Source organism: Harmonia axyridis, chromosome 5 (assembly GCF_914767665.1).
Source record: "Harmonia axyridis chromosome 5, icHarAxyr1.1, whole genome shotgun sequence".
NCBI lineage: Eukaryota > Metazoa > Arthropoda > Insecta > Coleoptera > Coccinellidae > Harmonia > Harmonia axyridis.
The window spans coordinates 6,987,949-7,009,699 of record NC_059505.1 but is presented as its reverse complement, the minus strand read 5'-3'; the positions used below and the strand labels follow the sequence as shown (position 1 = coordinate 7,009,699).

Below are 21,751 nucleotides of genomic sequence, written 5' to 3'. Positions count from 1 at the left end.
TCGGCAGTCAATTGAGTGGACTGCACATGATGAACCGAATCCAAAGCGAGGAAAAACACAACAATCAGCTGGCAAGGTTATGCATGCCATCAGTATTCTGGGATGCGCAAGGTATAGTATTCATTGATTTCCTCCAAAAGGGCCAGACCATCAACAACGATTATTATATAGCGTTATTGGATCGTTTAAAGGATGAAATAGTTAAAAAATGGCACCATTTGAAGAAAAAAAGATGCTGTTTCATCAAGACAATGCGCCGTATCGCGAATCATTTAAAACAATGGCAAAATTGCATGAATTGATATTCGAATTGCTATTGCATCCACCGTATTCGCCAGATCTGGCCCCCAGCGACTTTTTACTGTTCTCAGACCTCAAAAGAATGAAAAGAAATTTAGCGCCAATGAAGAAGTAATCGCTGAAACTGACGCCTATTTTGAAGCCAAAGACCAAAATCGATATAATCGCTGTATCACTCTCGAAGGCAACTATGTTGAATAGTTAAATCGAATTTTGCCAAAACAATGTGTTTTATTATGGTAGACCGGGGAATTTTCAATTGTCCTGTTAAGAGGCTTGTCGTGGTCATCTAGTTGGGAAAATTTTGTATTATCACTGTCCGATAAAGTATAAATTCGGGAATTCGTGTTCACAACGAAAAAATACATAGTTTTTGTATCAAATTTATCCAAACAAAAGCAGTCATTCATAACCCTTCGATAAAAAGATTTACACTGAATTCAAAGAAAACTATTCAACTGAGAAGTTCTTTGTACAATCCAGTAAAAATTTATAAAGATATTTTCAATAGATCAAGAAGTAGAATTCTCTCTATTTCGTAAGTATGATAATGCCTACAAATGCTTTTAATTTCAGGTTTTATAAAAAAAATGCTTTTGATTTCATTGGTGTGCATTGGGTTAATCGATCTTATTTCTTATATAAAGTTTCGGTTTTACTATTCGATTGTTATATTCGTTTAGTTTCCGTTTAACTGTTCTAAAATCAAGACATTCATAAATTCGTGATAGGTTATAGCAATCTCATTATTTAGGACTGTTCACGATTGAATTGATATCATTCAACTCTAACCTACTCATTTTTGGTTACACTTTGTACCAGCCAATTATTCTAATGGGTTTTATAGGAAATTATTATTCACTGCCCGACAGATTCTGAAATAAAGAATAAAGGAATAAAAGAACACTTTCGTTAATAACTCATTTCAAAGAAGAAAGATTTCAATTATTGATTGATATAAGTATTTTTGATAATATTGTTAATTTAACTAATAAAGAATGTTACGCGTTACTTTACGAGCACACACAAAACTATTGTATTTTTATTTTTGGAATCAGCTCAGCTAAAGTAATCGAAAAATTGAGACAAAATGGGGGTGTTCCATTGAAAAAAAAATGACGGTGACATCATAACTCGAAAGTAATTCACCCTGTATATTAGATTATTATTTTAAAATACGGCAATCGATGTGTTTCAAGATTATTCCTTAAAATGATCTGTTTAGCTAAAACTGAATTTGTTCCATACTTTACGGACACAGTGTATAATTCAAATGTGTATTTGACTGCTTATTTTTTTTTTATAAACGCCTAAATAGCATATTCAATAGACAAATTTGCGCATAAAAATAGTGGCCGACTAAAAGAAGAGAACTATTTCAAACGTTTTACCCCAAAAATTACAAAAAGAGGGAAGTAGAGTTAAATCATTCAAAAGTAACTAACCTTCTTTCAAAAATTAGGTTAGGTACCTGTTCCATCCGTATCCTAAGTATTTTTTCGTTTGCAACGGACTCTTAGGCGAAAGAAGAACTGTCAGTTACTGTTATGTACTTCATTGTTGAAGTTGCATTATTTCGTTCAAAATTTTACCTCAGATACACGAGTGAATGGTGACAAAAGATAAGGTAATATTCTGAATTTTTGTTGAAGTCAAAAATAGTGGAGTGTAATGTTCATTCAGCAATATTCGTTTATTCCATTCCTATTCAGGAACCATTGACGACTGACGTTATACAGTTGAAAATTTAGATTTTTTTTCGAAATATTATCATTAGGTTCCATCAGAGATACCTTCTCAAATTGTTTTGGATGTACACAGTGTCTATCAAAAAAATGTGAATGACAAAACATGTTTTATATTGAATTTTCATATTGCATAGAATTAATGAATCTAGGTTTGTTTGTTGGAAGTTACATATGCTTAAAACTTAACGTTTTTGACGTATTTCGATTCTATAAAAATTGAAGGGTTTTTGGAAAAACCTTCGAACTTCGAAATGAACGCATTTATTTGAATGAGATTTTGAAAGTGAACATCAGAAGAACGTTCTGACTTTTTGATAATTATTGAGACTTCTACTGAGTGTCCAAAATGCGAAAATTCATTGATGACTTGTTCAAACTTTGATATTGGACTCATTCCAAATTTAATTTTCTCATTTTGTAGAGAATAACGAAATTTGCTAAATCTAATAATAGAATAAAATACAGGGTGTGTCGTTTGGAATCAGCCCGATATTAGGTAACGTTTTCATGAGATAACAATGAATCTTCTAATTTTTTTTTATATAATGGCTGAACTTTGTTATTCTAACAATGGGTTTCATAAACCTTTGATTGACCGATCAACTCGTTGATTGTAGTTTCAAATCTATGGAAGTTTTAAAAATGAACTGAAATTGAACACAGAAATGTTTTGATCGAGCAAATATCATCATCATCCCCAAATAAGAAATGTAAACCTACTCTGACAATGTAAAGTTTAGAGAGTTATTGTGATCACGACCGGACGGCACCACAGAATACAAACTGTCTCGCTCAAAAACAAAATAATTCCGGCAGGTAAACCGGAAAAACATCTGAAGATCAAACATTTCTCAAATTCATTCAACTTGCAAAGTAAACCCATCTTTTTACCTCTGTAGCAGCAATTCCGATAATGACATATGCCAAAATTTTTGCAGTCTTCTCTAAGAAATTGAATAGTTTGTTGACACATCCTTCGTGGTAGATTGATGGACTAGCGGAATAACAGTTTTCTGGTTTGCCAGAACAACAACTCAAAGGTACACTTCCATTTGAGAAATGCCAGTATTGAGGTCCATCGATACCACAGCATTCCAACTGAAAAAAAAAAAACAAAGATTCAATTATTTTCGGATACAATTTTTTTACATAAAATAATCATGTAGATAACGGGTGATTTTTTTCGAGGTATATAACTTTAAGTTGGCATTTCTGTTCAAGATGGCTACCGATTCAACAGCTGTCAAGTGATTTATTCTCAGTTTGGTTTGGCAATTCATCATGAATAGACTCAAGCCTGAACAACGCTTGCAAATAGTGCAATTTTATTTCGAATATAATGGTTCTGTGCGGAATACGTATCGCGCACTATGTCCATTTTATTTTGTTTAGCGATGAAGCGCACTTCTGGTTGAATGACTACGTCCACAAACAAAACTGCCGCATTTGGAGTGAAGCTAATCCTCAAGTGTATGTCGAAACACCGTTACATCCTGAAAAACTGTGGTTCCAACAAGACGGCGCAACATGTCACACAGCTCGTGCCACAATCGATTTATTGAAAAACACGTTTGGTGACCGCCTAATTTCACGTTTTGGACCTGTGAATTGGCCTCCAAGATCTTGTGATTTAACACCGCTAGACTACTTTCTGTGGGGCTATGTAAAGTCATTGGTCTATGCGGATAAGCCACAAACCCTTGACCATTTGGAAGACAACATTCGCCGTGTTATTGCCGATATACGGCCACAAATGTTGGAAAAAGTCATCGAAAATTGACGTCCAGATTGGACTACATCCGAGACAGCCGTGGCTGTCATATGCCAGAAATCATATTTAAAATGTAATGCCACAAGATTATCTTGCGGATAAATAAAATTCATGTCAATCGAATTATCCCTTGTTGTTTTATTGCAATTTAAAGTTCTATAGCTCTAAAAAAAAACACCCTTTGTATCAATAACTGTCAACAATTATTATGAATAACTTATTAAATTGAGCTGGAATTGTAGAAAATAGAATAAAATGTTATCACCTAGTTGAAGATATAATTATGATGAATTCAAATATACTCACGAAATGTTGAGTGGCATCCACTGCTTCCATGGCTTCTTTGTTGTTCTGGTCATACCGGGCGAAAGCTTTATCTAATCCTTTCCTCAATTCATTTTTGTAGTCATTGCTATCCTTTACTTGAAGGAAAGTGAACACACCAATGGCTACTTGAACGATGAAGATCGACAATAGAATGACAGCATACTGAAAATAAAGTCACATTAGACAACATACCAACATTGAATGAAGAATGAAGTTTCAATAAATTTCTTATATTTCATATATGTATTTTTTGTATTTATAAGACGTTTTCAAAATTATGATTTCTATAAATACTTTTATGCACTCCTATTTGATTGTAGCATACAATAATTTGAAGTTATATAACATATTTCAACTTTAAATTTTTCATTCTTACAATAACTTATCACCTATATAATTAAACTATGTTGTCACCAAAACGTTTTGTTATACTAGTATTGTTTTATATTCCTAGTCATTTACTTCCACATAATTTTGTCTTTCAATTGTGAATGGTGATTCAATTGAGAATTAGATCAAAAGCAATAGGATTAAAAAAGTTAATTGAATATTTCAACTTCACAACAAAGATCAAATGCGATCTAATAATAAGAACCACATTGGAATATGACGTTCTGAATTATAGGAAGTATGCTCTAGCTAGAAGATCAAAGATCATTCACGAGCAGGATGTTGAAAAAGTTTTGCAGGAAAATTCCAACATGGTGTGCTCAATCCTCAAAAAAGGTTCAATATCAGTGTAGAGATGTAAAGTGTATGTACACGTAAGCGAGTCACTGGATTTTGAACAAAATTCAAAAGTGAACCAACAATATGATAGTATTTTTCACGGACTATACAAATATGAAAGAAAAAAGAAAAACTGTCGAACATATAAATGGAAAGTTATTTTGGAAAAATAATTTTCCCAAAAAAATCGGCAACTGTTTTTCAAAATTAAAGGATATAAAGACAATTTCTGACCATTTTCTTGTTAACATTGTAATGCGTGGCCTCACAAAGTAAGTAGAATTGAGAAGAAGGCCTTTTTGTGAATAGGATTGTTTATAAATAGGAATATATTTTCAAATATTCCTTAACATTTCCGCTTATATTAAAATCGAGAAAAAAACAAAATTTGGCAATCAAGCATTAATTGAATCATAGACAATTTAATTATCCGAATGATAACTTCGAATTTCTCCAGTCTGATATGTCATGGATGTGAAGGTGATCAATTTTGCAGAGTACCACTACTGATGATTCGCTATTAAAACTACAAAGCAGTTTTGATTACCTGATTTAAGTACGTTAGATTTTCTTACCGTCGTAAGCATGCATGTGCTCTCCTTTATAGCTCCGCAGCATCCGAAGAAGGCTGTGATGAATACAACGGCTCCTACAATAATTGTCAAAACTGGTGCTATACCAAACTCTGTCGGTACACCATCGGTGGATACTTTATTCAAATAGTTGAATTTGAAAACTACTCCGATGATTATGAGTGCAAGACCAGCAAGCTGAAATTGAAGAAACATAATATAAGTAAGATCTTTAAATAAGATAGCAAAAGGCACAGGTGAAAAAAAAATTATCATTGAGAGCCTCTTTGGCCAAAAAATTTGATTATCTGATAATGGTTATTTGTTGATTTGTGGCACAGATCTAAATGCTCGTGCATACAAGCTGACTTCAGATTCAAGAGATGAAACTCCCCGGAACTTGGATACACAGATCTTTTATATCAGTTCTGACAGCATTAATCAACATAGAGTTATAGAAAACGTAGGGAATATCTTCATTTTGTCAATACTGAGAACATTTAATATATGATATGAGTACACAGCAAGACCACAGTTTTCTATATATTCAATTTCAAGAATTTTAATCTACTGTCAGCAACATGGTTTGAATTTTTTGGAAGAGGTAAGATGGCCCGTAACCTGTTATTTGAACCTTTATGTACAACATCCTAGTTTATAAAGAGTATTCGCAAAGATGCGTCTTGATGCAATAGATATTAGGTGAACAATTTTGCTTCCGCCGTTTTGCAATATATAGCTGTAGCCATTTCAAAACGCCTGAAAGTCATGGGATTGATTCAGAAACAAGGAAATCGGGTGCCGTACGAGCAACTGAGAAATGTTGAACGGCGTTTGTTTGCTTGTGAGCAGCTTGAAGCAGCTGCTCACAATTTGAACAATTTCCCTTACAACATCGCTTTGAGGAAAGAGTGATACTAGTATACGTGTTCGAAATTATTCTGTCTTGATTTTTTGAATACTGAGTTAGGGTCAGATCCTTAATCCATGCGAAAAGGCTGCTTTTTGGTAAAGAGCACTTATCGAAAAGTCGCCTTTGAAAGCAGTTTTAAAGTGACTCCGGTTCCATAAATATCATCTGACTGTATTTTAGAAAAAGCTATCAAGTATCCAAGATTTGTCTAATTTATGAGGAAAGTATTTAACGGAAAGTAAACGAAGGTAATTGATCTAGGCTTATGTTTCGTAGTCATAGAGCATAGGTAAACAAAAATGATTCTTTTTTGCCATAAAGGGCCAAAATGATGAAGGACACTTCAATGATGTATCCTACAATGTCAATAAACAACATTATTTCGGATACGTGTTTAACTCCGAGACAAGTGAAGCACATTACTAATTTAAAATGTGGGTTAGATAATTGCTTGTTAGTACATTCACATTATAGCGTACGAGCTAATGTAGTGTAAATTTTACACATTAGTTTACTATTTCCTGGTATGTAATCATTGTAGTCAAATTTTAGATTGAAATCCAAATCTATAAGGACTTCAAAATGAAAAAGATTGTATTTATATCGTACTTATGTTGGAGTTTATCATGTATAGTTTTCTAGAAGTTCATTGTTGAATTTATTTAATTAATTTCTCCTTATAAAATTATAATCAACTAATATCTCTAGCGCGTTTCATGTAATTATTCTTGAATAGTTTTGAATACAAAAAATCGAAATATTTCTTCGATAAGGAAATCTCCTTTAATATATTTTCGAATCCCATTAAATCGCGTCCATCGATCTTCAGTACGAAAAAAAAATCCATTTGTATTATGATATTATCTCCTCCCGAACTTGTAAGGCTGACCTTGACAATGCAGTGAATAGAATCTCACCGAATTAAAGTTCGTCTATTTTTAAAAGTGATATCACTATCCAATTATAATTCAAACTTTAATTTCTATTATCATGATGAATAAGATGAAGTACAGCAGAATATGTTGTGTGCCTAGTTTCTAGGGGAACTTGCGATATGATTCATATAAATATGGTTTGCAGGTATTTTATAACGATGACCTCAATGAATTAAATCATGGGCGTAGAGAAATATGACGGCGAGGAATATCTTGTGATCATTTTGCAAGAAATCACAAGTCAGAATTTTGTGTATGTGTATTCGTATCGGTCTTATCATGAATGAAGCCCGTTCGACGATATCATCTTTCATAATCAATCAGCTTATTTGGTTAATTATGAATCTTGAGTAGAATTTCCAGACTGATTCATTTTTAGATTTCTCATGAAAATTTGATATTACTGATTACTTATCAAGGTATATCGAAAGCGGAAATTTCAGATAATGATATTAACATGTTATTTCGAGATAAACGTACATATTCATGTTTTTTGGGAAATCTGATTGTCGAGTACCTGTTCTAAAACAATGAACGAATATGAAATAGTATTCTTTCCTGTGGAATTGAATAAACATTGTAAACAAATAAATTTCGACACAAAATACAAATATGTATTATTATCATTTACTATATTCTGTCTCCAATATAAATTCCTCAAATTTCACCAAATTTGCGAAATCGGAACAAAGAGTTCAGCCAATAACCTTGTATTTTGAAAGTTTGTGGTACGAAATTTTCTTATATTGCATTATGAAACATTTTTAGTAGTAGGTATGATTTATTTCTCCAATATGAAATATACATGCTCAACAAGCAGAATAGTACTGTGAATAAATAGAGTAAAAAATATATTTTGGGGTACATTCTTCGTAAGTTGAAGGTCCGAGTGATTTTCCACATTTTCATTGTGAAGCCGGAAAATCGAGGTGTTGAGTTTTCGTTGGATCACACTGTATCTATGGATATTATGTTAGGGCATCATTATTTTTTTTGTTGTATTCATTACTGTCATGAGAAGGTTTATACAACAAAATATTTTGGAGGAAATCATACGGAAAAGGAATAAGGTTTTCCTCTTTCCTCCGATCGAGGGAACAACCATAAAGCATAATTTGACAATTCGAAGGATGTATTTTGGGTTGCCTGACAGAAAATAAATAATTTCCTTTTAAAAATTATATAATGCTGGAGCATTCAGGAACACATTTTTCTGTTAATTGTGGGAATAAATTATAGAACACATTTTTGTTCAGGTTTCTCGAAATCGAGTGATAAAGGAGAAAAAGAAGATTACCATGGGCGCCCGCAGAAATTTTTCTCAGGGGGGGCAAAATGAAAATTATTGAAAAACGATAAGACGTCCATGATTGTCGTAGGCGACATCAGTATTCCGTTTCTTTCTATTTCTGTATTTATATTTATCACCAGCGTCTACTCTGAATTTCAAAAGATCACTAGAATTGGTACAGGGTGGACAAAAATACAATAGTTTCGTAAAATAACGCATAATATTCTATATTAGTTAAATTAACAATATTATCAAGAATACTTATTGTCTAGCGCTTATTGGTTTAAATGTAACACCCTGTAGTTTGTTAAATTTTTAAACTAATAAAAATGAGCTGTTTCCAAACATGTTTGGTACTTGTGGTGTAGCAGACAGAATATGAAAGAAATTATTTCTTATTTTTATACATTTTTATTAATTTAAAAATGTAACAAACTACAGGGTGTTATATTCAAACCAATTGCCGTATTTTTGATAATATTGTTAATTTAACTAATAAATAATGTTACGCGTCACTTTTTGAGCACACAAAACTATTGTATTTTTGTCCACCTTGTACCAATTGGAATCAACATGTGATACATTTTTGGAATCTGCTCAGCCAGAGTAATCGGAAAATTGAGACAAAATGGGGGTGTTCCATTAAAAAAAAATTACGCTGACGTCATTACTCGAAAGTAATTCACCCTGTATATTAGATTATTATTTTAAAATACGGTAAATTAAAATAAAAAATCGACGTGTTTCAGGATTATTTCCTAAAATGGTCTGTTTAGCTAAAAATGAATTTTGTTCCGTAACCGTTAAGGTTACGGACGCAGTGTATAATAATAATAATAATGAAGGCCTTTATTTATAGTATAGGATGAATTTATAAACAAATTGACACTCATGGAGTGCTTTCGGTTCCATGAATTTTCTTCACCCAAGAAGTGGTCAACGCGCCTAAAAAAGTTTTCAATTCAAAAAATACCTCTGCCGATTATGGATTATATGTATAGTATGTAATTCCATTGAGAACCGGAAATAGTTGTGAATCTATTACTTTCCTTTTTTCCTTGCCCTTTGGATTGAGAAAGTAATATGAGGGTGTTGTGCTGAAAAATAAGGCATCCAAAATCTCAGGGGATGCCATGGCCCCCCCTGACCCCCCCCTGCGGGCGCCCATGAAGATTACAAAGAAGAAGTGACACCACCATTGCGGAGCCGGTCGGGCAGCTAGTACATTAAAAAATATGCTAGCCCCTCTCCTGCGATGTGTATATGGTAGTCACAAGCACAATTTTAAATTATTTTCATATATACTGTATATACAAGGTGTTCGAAAACAAAGATATAGACCAAAGTTACACTTTTCTCAATGTTACACACTGTATATGAATTCAGAAATGGAATGGCAATGTAAATGACGTTACATTTGTTGTTTGAAAAATGGATAAAAACGAGTTTCGCGTTCTGAGACAACACTGTTTTCTTATGAGAAAAATACTGTGTAAGTAATGCAATGGTTTGATAAGTGTTATTCAGACTCTGGTGCATCGACAACAAAGGTTGAAAGGTGTTATTCTGACTTTAAATGTAGCTCTAAGAAGAAAGTACTTGCCGATATTGAAGCCTATTTCTAAAACAAATTCTAGAGAAAATATTCTAAAAAGTAAGGGGATAGTTAGAGTACATGTAGCACTCTAATTATGTTGACGAGTAAAGTCGAATTTTCAAGGAAAAATCATAAATATTTTCCTCAATTCATCACTAGAAACCGAAAGTAGGTATACCAAAAATGCAAAATGTGTCAAGGTCACCTCGAAAACTTTGACATCATCGCATGTATTCTGTATGAAATGACTCATAGAATGTTGTGAAAATTTTAAATTTTATCGTTGCACGTTACCGCCGTCATGTATGACGTGTGATGACGTGTCTACAAATGATTAATGTACCCTCCCATGTGACAATATAGGTAGATAATAATGAATTGTAATAAAACAGAGTTACTCGGAGAAAAAAATTAATTTATTTCTGACCTACATTAAAAAGGATAATGGGAAAGTAAACCCCTTCATCTTTTTATATCCACAATATTGATTAAAACAAGTCTTATAATTTCTCTGCTATTACTATCAATAAAAATTGATATGGACGATTTTAGGATTATAAAGTATAACCACGCAGTTTCGAACTTCATTCAAGTTCATCTTCAGACATCACAGGTTTTATAAATAGTACAGAGTATAGAAAAAGAAGTGTATAGAAAAAACCAAAATTTGGTGAAGACGGAGAACGGTCAAACATGTTCGGTTTCTACTTGTATCTTTTTGTACCTGGTTTCACATAAATACTCTGTACTTTCTATAAAACCTTCAGTTTTTGTTTACTGTTTGAAAATTGAAATAGAATCAGTTCAAAAATGTGCGGTTGCACAAAGTAAACCTAAGGAGTCAAAATCCAATTTTACGGTTGACATAGTTCAATGTCCACAATATTGTTCTAAAATAATCTGATACATAATTTCCATTCATAAAATCAGTTCAATGTTATACTCCATGGTCTCCATGAATCTATGCGTAAATTGACAATTCGATTAATAAAAATAAAATTAATGAAGACATGTTATCATCGAAACGAAACTCATAGGAGTTGATTTTTTGAATGGTCCACTAAATTAAAATTCTAAAAGTTAAAATTTTGATAATAACTGTATTCTCAATCAATTATAGTTTTCTAGCAGACCTTTATTTAAAAAAAGATTATTATTGTTGAATTTTATTATTTTTTTTTCAATTCACTTATAAAATAATATGTAAATCCTTGAGAAAATACCAGAAACGAATTTCTTGTACTATGTACAAAATTTCTTATGAGTTTGCACATCGACTATTTGATTCGATAGACAAAAGTAGCTATATACAAATGAATTATTTCCCACAAAAGGAACCAACGATTTGTTTCGGTTGAAAACAGATCATTTCCTGCACGAAACATAAGGAAAAAAACGAAGAAGCAAGCTTCAATTTCATGGTTTTTGCACATGTCGCAATTGTAAGTAGATGAAAGAGAAACCAAAAGATCATTGTGAGGATATTCGCTATTTTTGAATTGAGGAGGTTTCAATTCGCCTCAAAGCGAATTGAAAGGTATCAAGTTTCATTTGATGAATTTATAAGTTTTATTAGTAGATGCATGTTATGTTCGAATAGAGCATCTTCGGATAATCTGCATCTCTTACTCTATGCGAAATCTCTAAAACTTCTCGTAACATCTTCGATTGAACAAAATTAGTTTTTGATAATCACTCAAGTCAATGTATATCTAGTCTAGTTTGCTTCATTTGTTATTGTCTGAATTTCAATATTCCATGAACATATAAAAACAAATTGCAGCACGAATCTAATAATTTTTTTGGAAACAACATATTAGAATTTCAACGTTCTTGGTATACCTACTTAATTCTTTAGAGCAACGTACCACAAAAAGTAATTTTGAAATACAACTAAACGAAAATATACTTGAACCTGGTTTTTTTTTTATGAAGGAATAGATGATTAATGAATGAGTTGTTTTCAGGAAATGATAATAGTTTCTTCATTCAAGTAAGTATACCCATGGAAAGTTTCGTTACCATAGTTTCGACGATTGTAATCGAGTACAAATGAACTCCGGCAACAGAATTGATTTTCAATTTTCTTCTTGGACATTCCTAAGAATTATATCCATAATAGTAATTTGATGAACCAAAGAACCAATTGGTATATGTAATCAATTATAAAATCTATATACCTATCTACAACGAATAATAAACAAATTTTTTGCACTCAATTATCAATAACAAAGTGCTATTCTTCCTAAACCTAACCAGGCGAAGTGAAGAATTTTTGAACAATTTTTGAACATCCACAACAAACTTCTTGATATTTTTGAACGAGTTGTAATGTTCTGCGATAAAAAATATCATCAGGAAATATATGAAAACTTATGAATGATGACTATAGCATCTGGTTTATTGGCAATGATCAGAAGAATAATAATTTCGAACTTTCCATAAAAATAGCGAAAACGAAAATTTGTCAGAGTGCTTTGCTTTGCAATTTACGTTTTTCTTTTCGAGGGGGTATGAAAAGATTTGTGATGTCAACATTGGCAGCTAGCAGCTGCAATTTACCTCTACATCCAACCAACATATGCTCCGATTATATGTATCAGCTGATGTATCAGCTGCTGCCCAGGATTCAAACTAGGATATTGAAGGATAAAGACAAATCCTTCAACAAGAATGAAATCGGTGATTTATTATCAATGACTTGGGCCAGTAATATTTGTAACTGGTTGTTATTTTCAATTATATTTCGAATAACAATCCAAGTGATCCAAATCCATTATTATGAGAAGATACAAATGTCAAATGTATAGGTACTTGGAGGTGTCACATCCAGAAATTGAATAAAAAATTGTACCGACATCAACAACTTTACTTCGGTCGTTTAGATAAGCACAATTAACATGATATTTTGTCGAAAATCATAAAGATTAAAGGTCATATATGAACATTTCCCGAAACCAAGCGATGAACACATATAAACTGGAATTCCCATATCACTATAATCATTTCTTATCGTAACGTTCAAAAAATCTCTTCAAATAGCGAAACAAATTGGATACCTACATAAATTTCTGTACAAAAATCCTACTATCCATTCGAATATGACAGGATGAAGTGATAACTCTCCCATGATAATTTTTTGAAGGATAACAAGGGAAATTTCGAAAATATGAAAGACATAGACAGATATATAGACTCAGAATGAAGAAATGAATATTTGAATTTGAATTAATTTAAAATAATAATTTTCAAGAATATTTTTTGGACTTCTTCTAGAAATGATTAATGTTTATTATTTTGAACTCATCCAGGTACTTATTTCTGTGTATTTGGAAAGGAACAAAATGAGATATAATAATTTATTACAGCAATAGCATGACTCAGCGATCAAAGGATCCTTTTACTGTTTACAAAACAAATTTTGAGATTCTATTCCGAAAGTATCATTGTATACTGGAATAATAATTATTATGATTCATTCAATATTTTATATAAATACTGATAAAAATGAGTAGAACAGATGAAAATTAAATCGAAAACAAACAAAGTCATTCCTTTTTAAGAATGAAATAAATATGCACAATCAGAATAAGTAAACTTTTTCTGATAAATAATGTTTATTAATGATTATGAGATGAAAACTCAATAATATGTACACAGCCGTCATTATAAAGACGACTATGATATTCATAACAGAAAACTCAATACTAACAAGCTTCATTAATATTCATTTAGTGTATATTGATCAAATTGAACAAAATAATCCTCATTATTGTTATTCATTAATTATTATGCTCAATAATGTTTTTTAGTGTTAATATGTATTAACACCCAGCTATATTTATTTCAATGAAATGCCTATTTCTTCAGCATTATTAGATGCAATTATGCGTAAATGAATGTTGTGTCATATTAAATTAATAGCTATCATTAATTAATCATAATGCATGTTCGATAGTACGAAGTAGATGATTCTCTCTGTATATCGGCAACATAGCACAAACTTTAGAATATCCCTCGATTTTGTGTACCTTTTCAAAATGTACACAGTTGGCATATCTGATTCGCCATCTGTTACATCATGCCATTTCTAAAGTAAATATACTATATGAACGTAATAAATGTATATTTCTGAATCAACTCATTGTATTTCATAAGTAACAAGCAATACCTACAATGAAATGAAACAAATTCACCTTAGTTTCCAATGTTGATCATCTACACCACTTACGTATAACAACAATTTGTGGTCATTATATGACTCATTCCTTGAGAAGGAATATTTCATGGTCAAATTTATAGGAATAACCAGAACTACCGCTTCATGTTCTAAGAATAAAATAAAATACCGCGTTCGATGTTTTGAGAACCTGTATCGATGTGTTTTTGATAATGAAGATTGAATAGGAATAGTTTACACACTGAAACGCATTACTATTTGAAATATGGCACCTGTGTTTATTTCCATACATACCCTCCTAACTGTAATTTAATTTTAGACATTCATAACCATTGATTTTGGCATGAAAATTAATTTCAGATTTCACTGAATCAGTTATAACAACAATGAAGATAAGATTGGAAGACTGGTCTTCTTCCATTATTTCTATTCTAAAGGGTGTTTTTTTAGAGCTATAGAACTTTAAATTGCAATAAAAAAACGATGGATTATTCGATTGACATGAATTTTATTTATCCGCAAGATAATCTTGTGGCATTACATTTTAAATATTATTTCTGGCATATGACCGCCACGGCTGGCTCGGATGTAATCCAATCTGGACGTCCAATTTTCGATGACTTTTTCCAACATTTGTGGCCGTATATCGGCAATAACACGGCGAATGTTGTCTTCCAAATGGTCAAGGGTTTGTGGCTTATCAGCATAGACCTATGACATTACATAGCCCCACAGAAAGTAATCTAGCGGTGTTAAATCACAAGATCTTGGAGGCCAATTCACAGGTCCAAAACGTGAAATTAGGCGGTCACCAAACGTATCTATCAATGACTCGATTGTGGCACGAGCTGTGTGACATGTTGCGCCGTCTTGTTGGAACCACAGCTCCTGGACATCATAGTTGTTCAATTCAGGAATGAAAAAGTTAGTAATCATGGCTCTATACCGATCACCATTGACTGTTACGTTCTGGCCATCATCGTTTTCGAAGAAGTAGAATAGAATACATTTTATTGAACGATTTCAACATTTACAGAGTTAATATAAATTTTCAATGGTAATTTATTGCACCTAACTCCTGGACGAGTTGTTTTGTGCCTGATTTGTACAATTTTGTTGGTTCAGATATTTCATGTGAAAGAATTCACCATATTACATTACTTAACTTTGAGAAAAAAACAAACAACAATAGCATAGATCTATCATTAGTTTTTTGTCTTTTAGGTAATCTGGAAAAGGTCTTTATTTGATATAATCAATTGTTTTAGTTTTTTGGAGAAAAGTCTGAAATTCCTTAAGTTCTTCAGCTCCTCAGGGATGCAGTTGAAATAGTGTTGTATTGACCTGTGGTATCTGCAAATTTTGTCTTTGTCTTGTGTAGTAAACATGTGCATTTTTGATTGTTGTCATTTTATTTTGGTACATAAAGTGCGGACCAATGATTCCACCAGCCCATAAAGCGCACCAAACAGTCAGTTTTTCTGGATGTAACTGTGTTTCGACATACACTTGAGGATTAGCTTCACTCCAAATGCGGCAGTTTTGTTTGTTGACGTAGCCATTCAACCAGAAGTGCGCTTCATCGCTAAACAAAATAAAATGGACGTAGTGCGCGATACGTATTCCGCACAGAACCATTATTTTTGAAATAAAATTGCACTATTTGCAAGCGTTGTTCAGGCGTGAGTCTATTCATGATGAATTGCCAAACCAACCTGAGGATAAATCACTTGACAGCTGTTAAATCGGTCGCCATCTCGAACAGTATTGCCAACTTAAAGTTATATACCTCGAAAAAAAACACCCGTTACATTGAAAAGTGTAATATATTACATGCACAAAAAGTACTCTCAACATTCGCCACAGTTACTTTGCGATAGTACAGAAAGTATTTGATGACATATATCCCAAAAATGAACTAACTTATATCGATATTAGCAAATCAAGAATGTAATCAATATTTTGAGAAAATAACCCTGGATGAAAATTTTGGTTTTATTCACTAATTTTACGGTATCTTCTCGACAAAGTGAAATTTGAAGTATTCCAAGACATTTGAAAAAGCTACAATATGTCTTTCAAACATCGAAATCTGGTGAGATCTTCAATGATCAATTAATTCAAAGGCGTATCGTAATTCATACAAACATTTTACGACAACCATTCCCTTGTTTGATTAACGATAAAATACGTGGCAACATTTCTTATCTGGTTTGCAAAGGAAATCTAACATTTTATAGCGTTGAAAAAGTAACAACCTTCATGTGATAACAAATTATATTCTGCATAAAACTATGAACCACTAGGTATAGTTTAATCGGAAAATACCACCGATTCGTGTGAATTATGTTTTTCCTGATATTTTAATATATTTTTCCAACAATAAACGACTAAAGTAATTTATAGGAAAAACGTTCAAGTTTTATCATTCACGCCTCAGTCTATTTGTTTTATCATCGTTAATTTTCCTGCTAAATCTAATCTTCTTGATGATAAAACTTGTATGAAGGTGTAGCATGTTCTTGACGAGATTAAGAATTATTCAGATAGAACAATTTCGAAAAAGTAATATATCGGTTAAAAGTTGGTTTCTTTTTTCGTCAAATATCCGTTCGATGAACTCAAATTGCGAAATAATCCTAAGAAAACGAGTTATTCACTCACACCAAGGTTTATGATGAAACTTCGTTGGCTTTTTCAATCTTTTACGTGTCATTCTGTACTGGTTTGAAAAGGATATATCTTGTAGTTTATGAAACATTAGGTATGATCAAAAATTCTTTTTTGGCATTGAAATCCTAACACAAGGTGGATGCGATGGAATTTTACTCAGCTATAAAAAGATCGTGCAGTTTTTTCATTGAGTCATATGACATAGTTACTCCAAATCAGGAAAAAAATCTTTGTAGTGGTATATTTGGGTACGAATTTATCTTTTCGTAATTCATATTTTCACTCGTGAGAAATTATCTCAAAATTAATTCACAGTAAAAATTATTCAAAAGAATTTCGTTAGCTTTATCTGAAATTATATCTTTTTTGCTAAAAAATACTATTAACGAAAAAAATTTTGATTATATTAACCAGAAGCAATTATAAACTGTACTCATTTAATATTCTATATTCCAGAAAGAGAGATATTCAACTCTATCACTATTATTATCGAAAGAAAAATATCCCAAAAGTATTCGAAAAAATAGCTGAAAATTTTTGGCTAGCTAATATAAAAAAAATAATGATCATCAATTCTGAATCAAACTCTCGGATATCAAAATGATTGACGCAAATCACCGAAAAAAAACCTGAAATTTCACACAATGATTTATTATTTTCTCGTAGAATATCTCAGATCATCGAAAAAAGAGACCAAAAACAATTTACTGTGCAGTGCTGAATTTTTAGTAGTGAAAGACGTCGAAGCAAAGTACCACAACAAATTGTATATTTTTCTTCATTTTAAATAGTTGAAATTGTGGTTAATCATTATTTTATTGATTAATAATAAAAAGTTCCATCGAGTAAAGACCTAATCAACAAAATGATCAGCTACTAAATACTAGTATGTATAACTTCCGTTCAACATAATGAATATGTTTCGACAAGAACTTAAGTAGGTATAATTATTGAACTATTCACATTTTTTCGAATGTTTCGTGTTTTGCAGACGTTACCCATCTGAGGAAATGTTCGATGGATTTCTACATCGCTGACTATAACTTTCCATTTCACCTATACATATTACAGTTTCGATTTCGTAATAATGTTGAACAATCATGATCATTATACAGATTTTTATGCAAAGTATACGAACATTTGGGTAAGTATATAATGAGTGGGTTCCAGGTTGATTTATTTCAAGATCATCAAGCTGTAGGTTTTACCGAACACAATGATTCGAAGGATTGCAATATGAATTTCGAAGTAATCACCGAATTCGACCTCTCAGATTTTATTTTACTACCGACGGTAGAGGAAGCATTGTAATCAATTTATGGATAAAAATAATTTTTGCTCTCCTATTTCAACGATTCCGATGGTAAAATTCATTTCAGGCCGATTTGAACGTTTTGACTTCATTTGGGCATTTGTCTGTTGGTATGTGTACGCAAACTTTTTTAACAGCCTTAACTTCTTCAGTTCTTATCCAATTGCAATATGATTTGGTGTGGGTAAATAATTTGGCCGTAGCGTAGATGGTCCCATATAAATTTCAACATTTCCAGAATGAGGATGTGCATTGAGCATTCCCAAAGGGAAATTTCCTGTTTTTTCGTATATATTTTTGGATGAACGGCAATTTCAGCTTCTTTGGATAAAGTGTTGGCATTCCGATTTGTCGAAATGGATCTAAGATAATTTCATAGAAATTTCAGTTTTTCCAACTATACAGGATAGTCCAGATTTTAGTGCAATTACTTTGGCATCGGATATACAGGGTGTTTCCTAAACATGCGGCAAAAATTCAGGGGGTTGTTCCTTGGACTATTTTAAGCATGTTTTGTCCTTGGATGATTTTTGAAAAACCTTTTTTTTTTTTTTTGAAAGGGTTCGGCAGTCAATGAGGAGAAGATTGGATGCTTGTATGCTGGCTAGAGGTGGTCATTTTCAACAGTTTTTGTAGGTTGAGTTGAATTTTCATGTAATTTTTCATAATAAAATGTTATTATCTGAAATTTTGTTTCCCCTATATCTTCGAAACAAATAGGTTTTTCAAAAATCATCAAAGGACAAAATATTCTTAGAATAGTCCAAGGAACAACCCCCTGAATTTTTGCCGCATGTTTAGGAAACACCCTGTATAGAGGGGGGATACGCAATGTTCACATGTCCCCAACATGGTTAGATCACGTCGTCGAATTGTGACATATTCTCAAATCCACAATTTTACTATATCATTATGAATATACACTGTGTCCGTAAAGTATGGAACAAATTCATTTTTAGCTGAACATACCATTTTAAGAAATAATCCTGAAACACGTCGATTTTTTATTTTAATTTACCGTATTTTGAAATAATAATTTAAGATACAGGGTGAATTGCTTTCGAGTTATGACGTCACCGTCATTTTTTTCAAATGAAACACCCCCATTTTGTCTCAATTTTCGGTTTACTCTAGCTGAGCTGATTCCAAAAATGTATCACATGTTGATTCCAATTGGTACAGGGTGGACAAAACTACAATAGTTTTGTGTGTACTCATAAAGTAACGCGTAACATTCTTTATTAGTTAAATTAACAATATTAGCAAAAATACTTATTGTCTAGCGGCAATTGGTTTGAATATAACACCCTGTAGTTTGTTACATTTTTAGATCAATAAAAATGTATAAAAATAAGAAATAATTTCTTTCATATTCTGTCTGCTAGACCACAAGTACCAAACACGTTTGGAAACAGCTCATTTTTATTAATCTAAAAATGTAACAAACTACAGGGTGTTACATTCAAACCAATTGCCGCTAGACAATAAGTATGTTTGATAAGATAGATCTATCTTTTTGGAAGAATGACCTCAAAATTTTTTTCATCAACTTGTTAACACCCTGTTGTTCTGAAAATGTACCGTGCCCACTTTTGACGCACACATTCAACACTACCTTTATCAAACGTTCTGTCAACAGAATCTTGGGTAGATAAACAATAACTGTTACACAAGTATCGATTCAATGGTGTTCCAATTACGGTATGGAGAAAGAATTGAATTCGTAGCATAAACCGATATTGATCCATACTAGTAAAGCAACTAGGGGGAATAGTTAATAACCTAAGATTGAATCTCATTGTGTATTTTCTGGTAATACTTGACGTGTGCACTGCTCCACTTAATGAATATTTGAGAAGGGAATAAGAAGTAGTAGTATTTGGAACACGAAAGGGAAATAGAGCATCTGCAGGACACTTTTTTATTTTTTTTAATCAATAACATCAAAGGTAACCAAATAATTCTACGATAAGAAGAATAGAGATGATGAATAATAAAACGTTGTGTGATGCCAAATATTTTGATGTTACAAATAATCTGAGCATCAGAGTAATAATCTCTGATGAAGGGAGCATAATGTCATTTTCAGTAAGCAAAATTTGTCCCCAACATGAACTATCAAATTTGACATGAAATATATATGATATGAAAACATATCAGTGATACGATATTTCACTCAATTCGCGAGTTTCTCCACAAAGAACGCACTTCTTATGTTCCATAGTGAATCAACGTTTCATATCAACTCGAAATATATTGAGATGAATACCTAATATATCAGAAATTCAGAAAACAAACTTCAAGCGCGACAAACGACGTGAAACTACGGACGACACTTGGAGAGCAATAGTTGCTTAATCGTGGATTTCAGCAGGTGGATTCAGAAAATTATAAATATTCTGCATACTATTAATTCGACAATTACGAAAAATATTGGATTTCAAATTCACATCCATGATGATATAGTAAAGTTGTGGATTTTTAAATATTTCACAATCCGACAACTTAATCTAACCATGTTGGGGACATGTGAAAGTTGCGTATACTCCCTCTATCTATGTTTATTACTCTACGATCATAGCAAATCGCAAAAATTTATTATTGATTTATCTTCTTTGATAACAAGTACCTATATTTTCACATGAAATTTTATTTTGAAATGTTTCTCCATATGCAGATGCAGAAAAAACACTGGATAATTTATCCGAGAATGGATTAGTTTAACTTTGTTGAACCTAATCCCAAAACAAATTTGATTTGCCCTAATTTTCGTGGAAATTTACCCAACATCGTTATCAATAGATAACACTTATTGGTTGTTCTCTCTTCAACGAAGGAATAATTAGACATTCAGAGGTTCTTCTTGAATAATACCACTATTTTATTAAAATTTTCTCCTTCTACGCATCTATCATGTTGACACAAAGTTGATTTTCTGTTCAGTATTGTCCATTAAATCTTTAGAACGATAAAAGAAAAATCATATCCATCACATTGAAACAAAGAATTCAAGTAGTTATAATTAACAACCGGCAGTTGTAAGATCTGAAAATATTTTAAGGAGAAAGATCATTGTCTCAAACCCCAATATGCAAAATTTCAGCTCAAAATCAAGATTAGTTTTCCATAAACGCCTAATAGGCCATCCCGGTGAATCACCCTGTATACTCGAATATTCTTCCAAATTCCATTAAATTCAGAAGAATACAACGGCAACAATTGAGATCATGGCGTATTACTAGATAAAATTTAAAAAAATTGTGAGATGGAATCCGATCGTAAATAATTTTGATATTAAATGCTGATTGAATTTATCAATACACTAATACAGTTTTCACTTTCATAGGAAGGAAACCGATAGCATACTTTTCCTCTTTTCACAATCAGTACTGATTAATTTTAT

General features: G+C 32.0%; 1 protein-coding gene across 2 annotated transcripts in view; it reads right to left on the bottom strand.

Moving 5' to 3' along the window:
• The window catches only part of LOC123680205 (CD63 antigen-like), a 30,610-nt gene that overhangs the window by 1,159 nt on the left and 7,700 nt on the right, over nt 1–21,751 (bottom strand). For both annotated transcript variants that reach the window (XM_045617993.1, XM_045617992.1), the window contains exons 3-5: nt 5,451–5,645; nt 4,126–4,308; nt 2,940–3,146 (exon numbers count right to left, since the gene is read on the bottom strand). In XM_045617993.1, the coding sequence (XP_045473949.1) occupies nt 2,940–3,146; nt 4,126–4,308; nt 5,451–5,645 (585 nt within the window). The remainder of the gene's footprint in view (nt 1–2,939; nt 3,147–4,125; nt 4,309–5,450; nt 5,646–21,751) is intronic.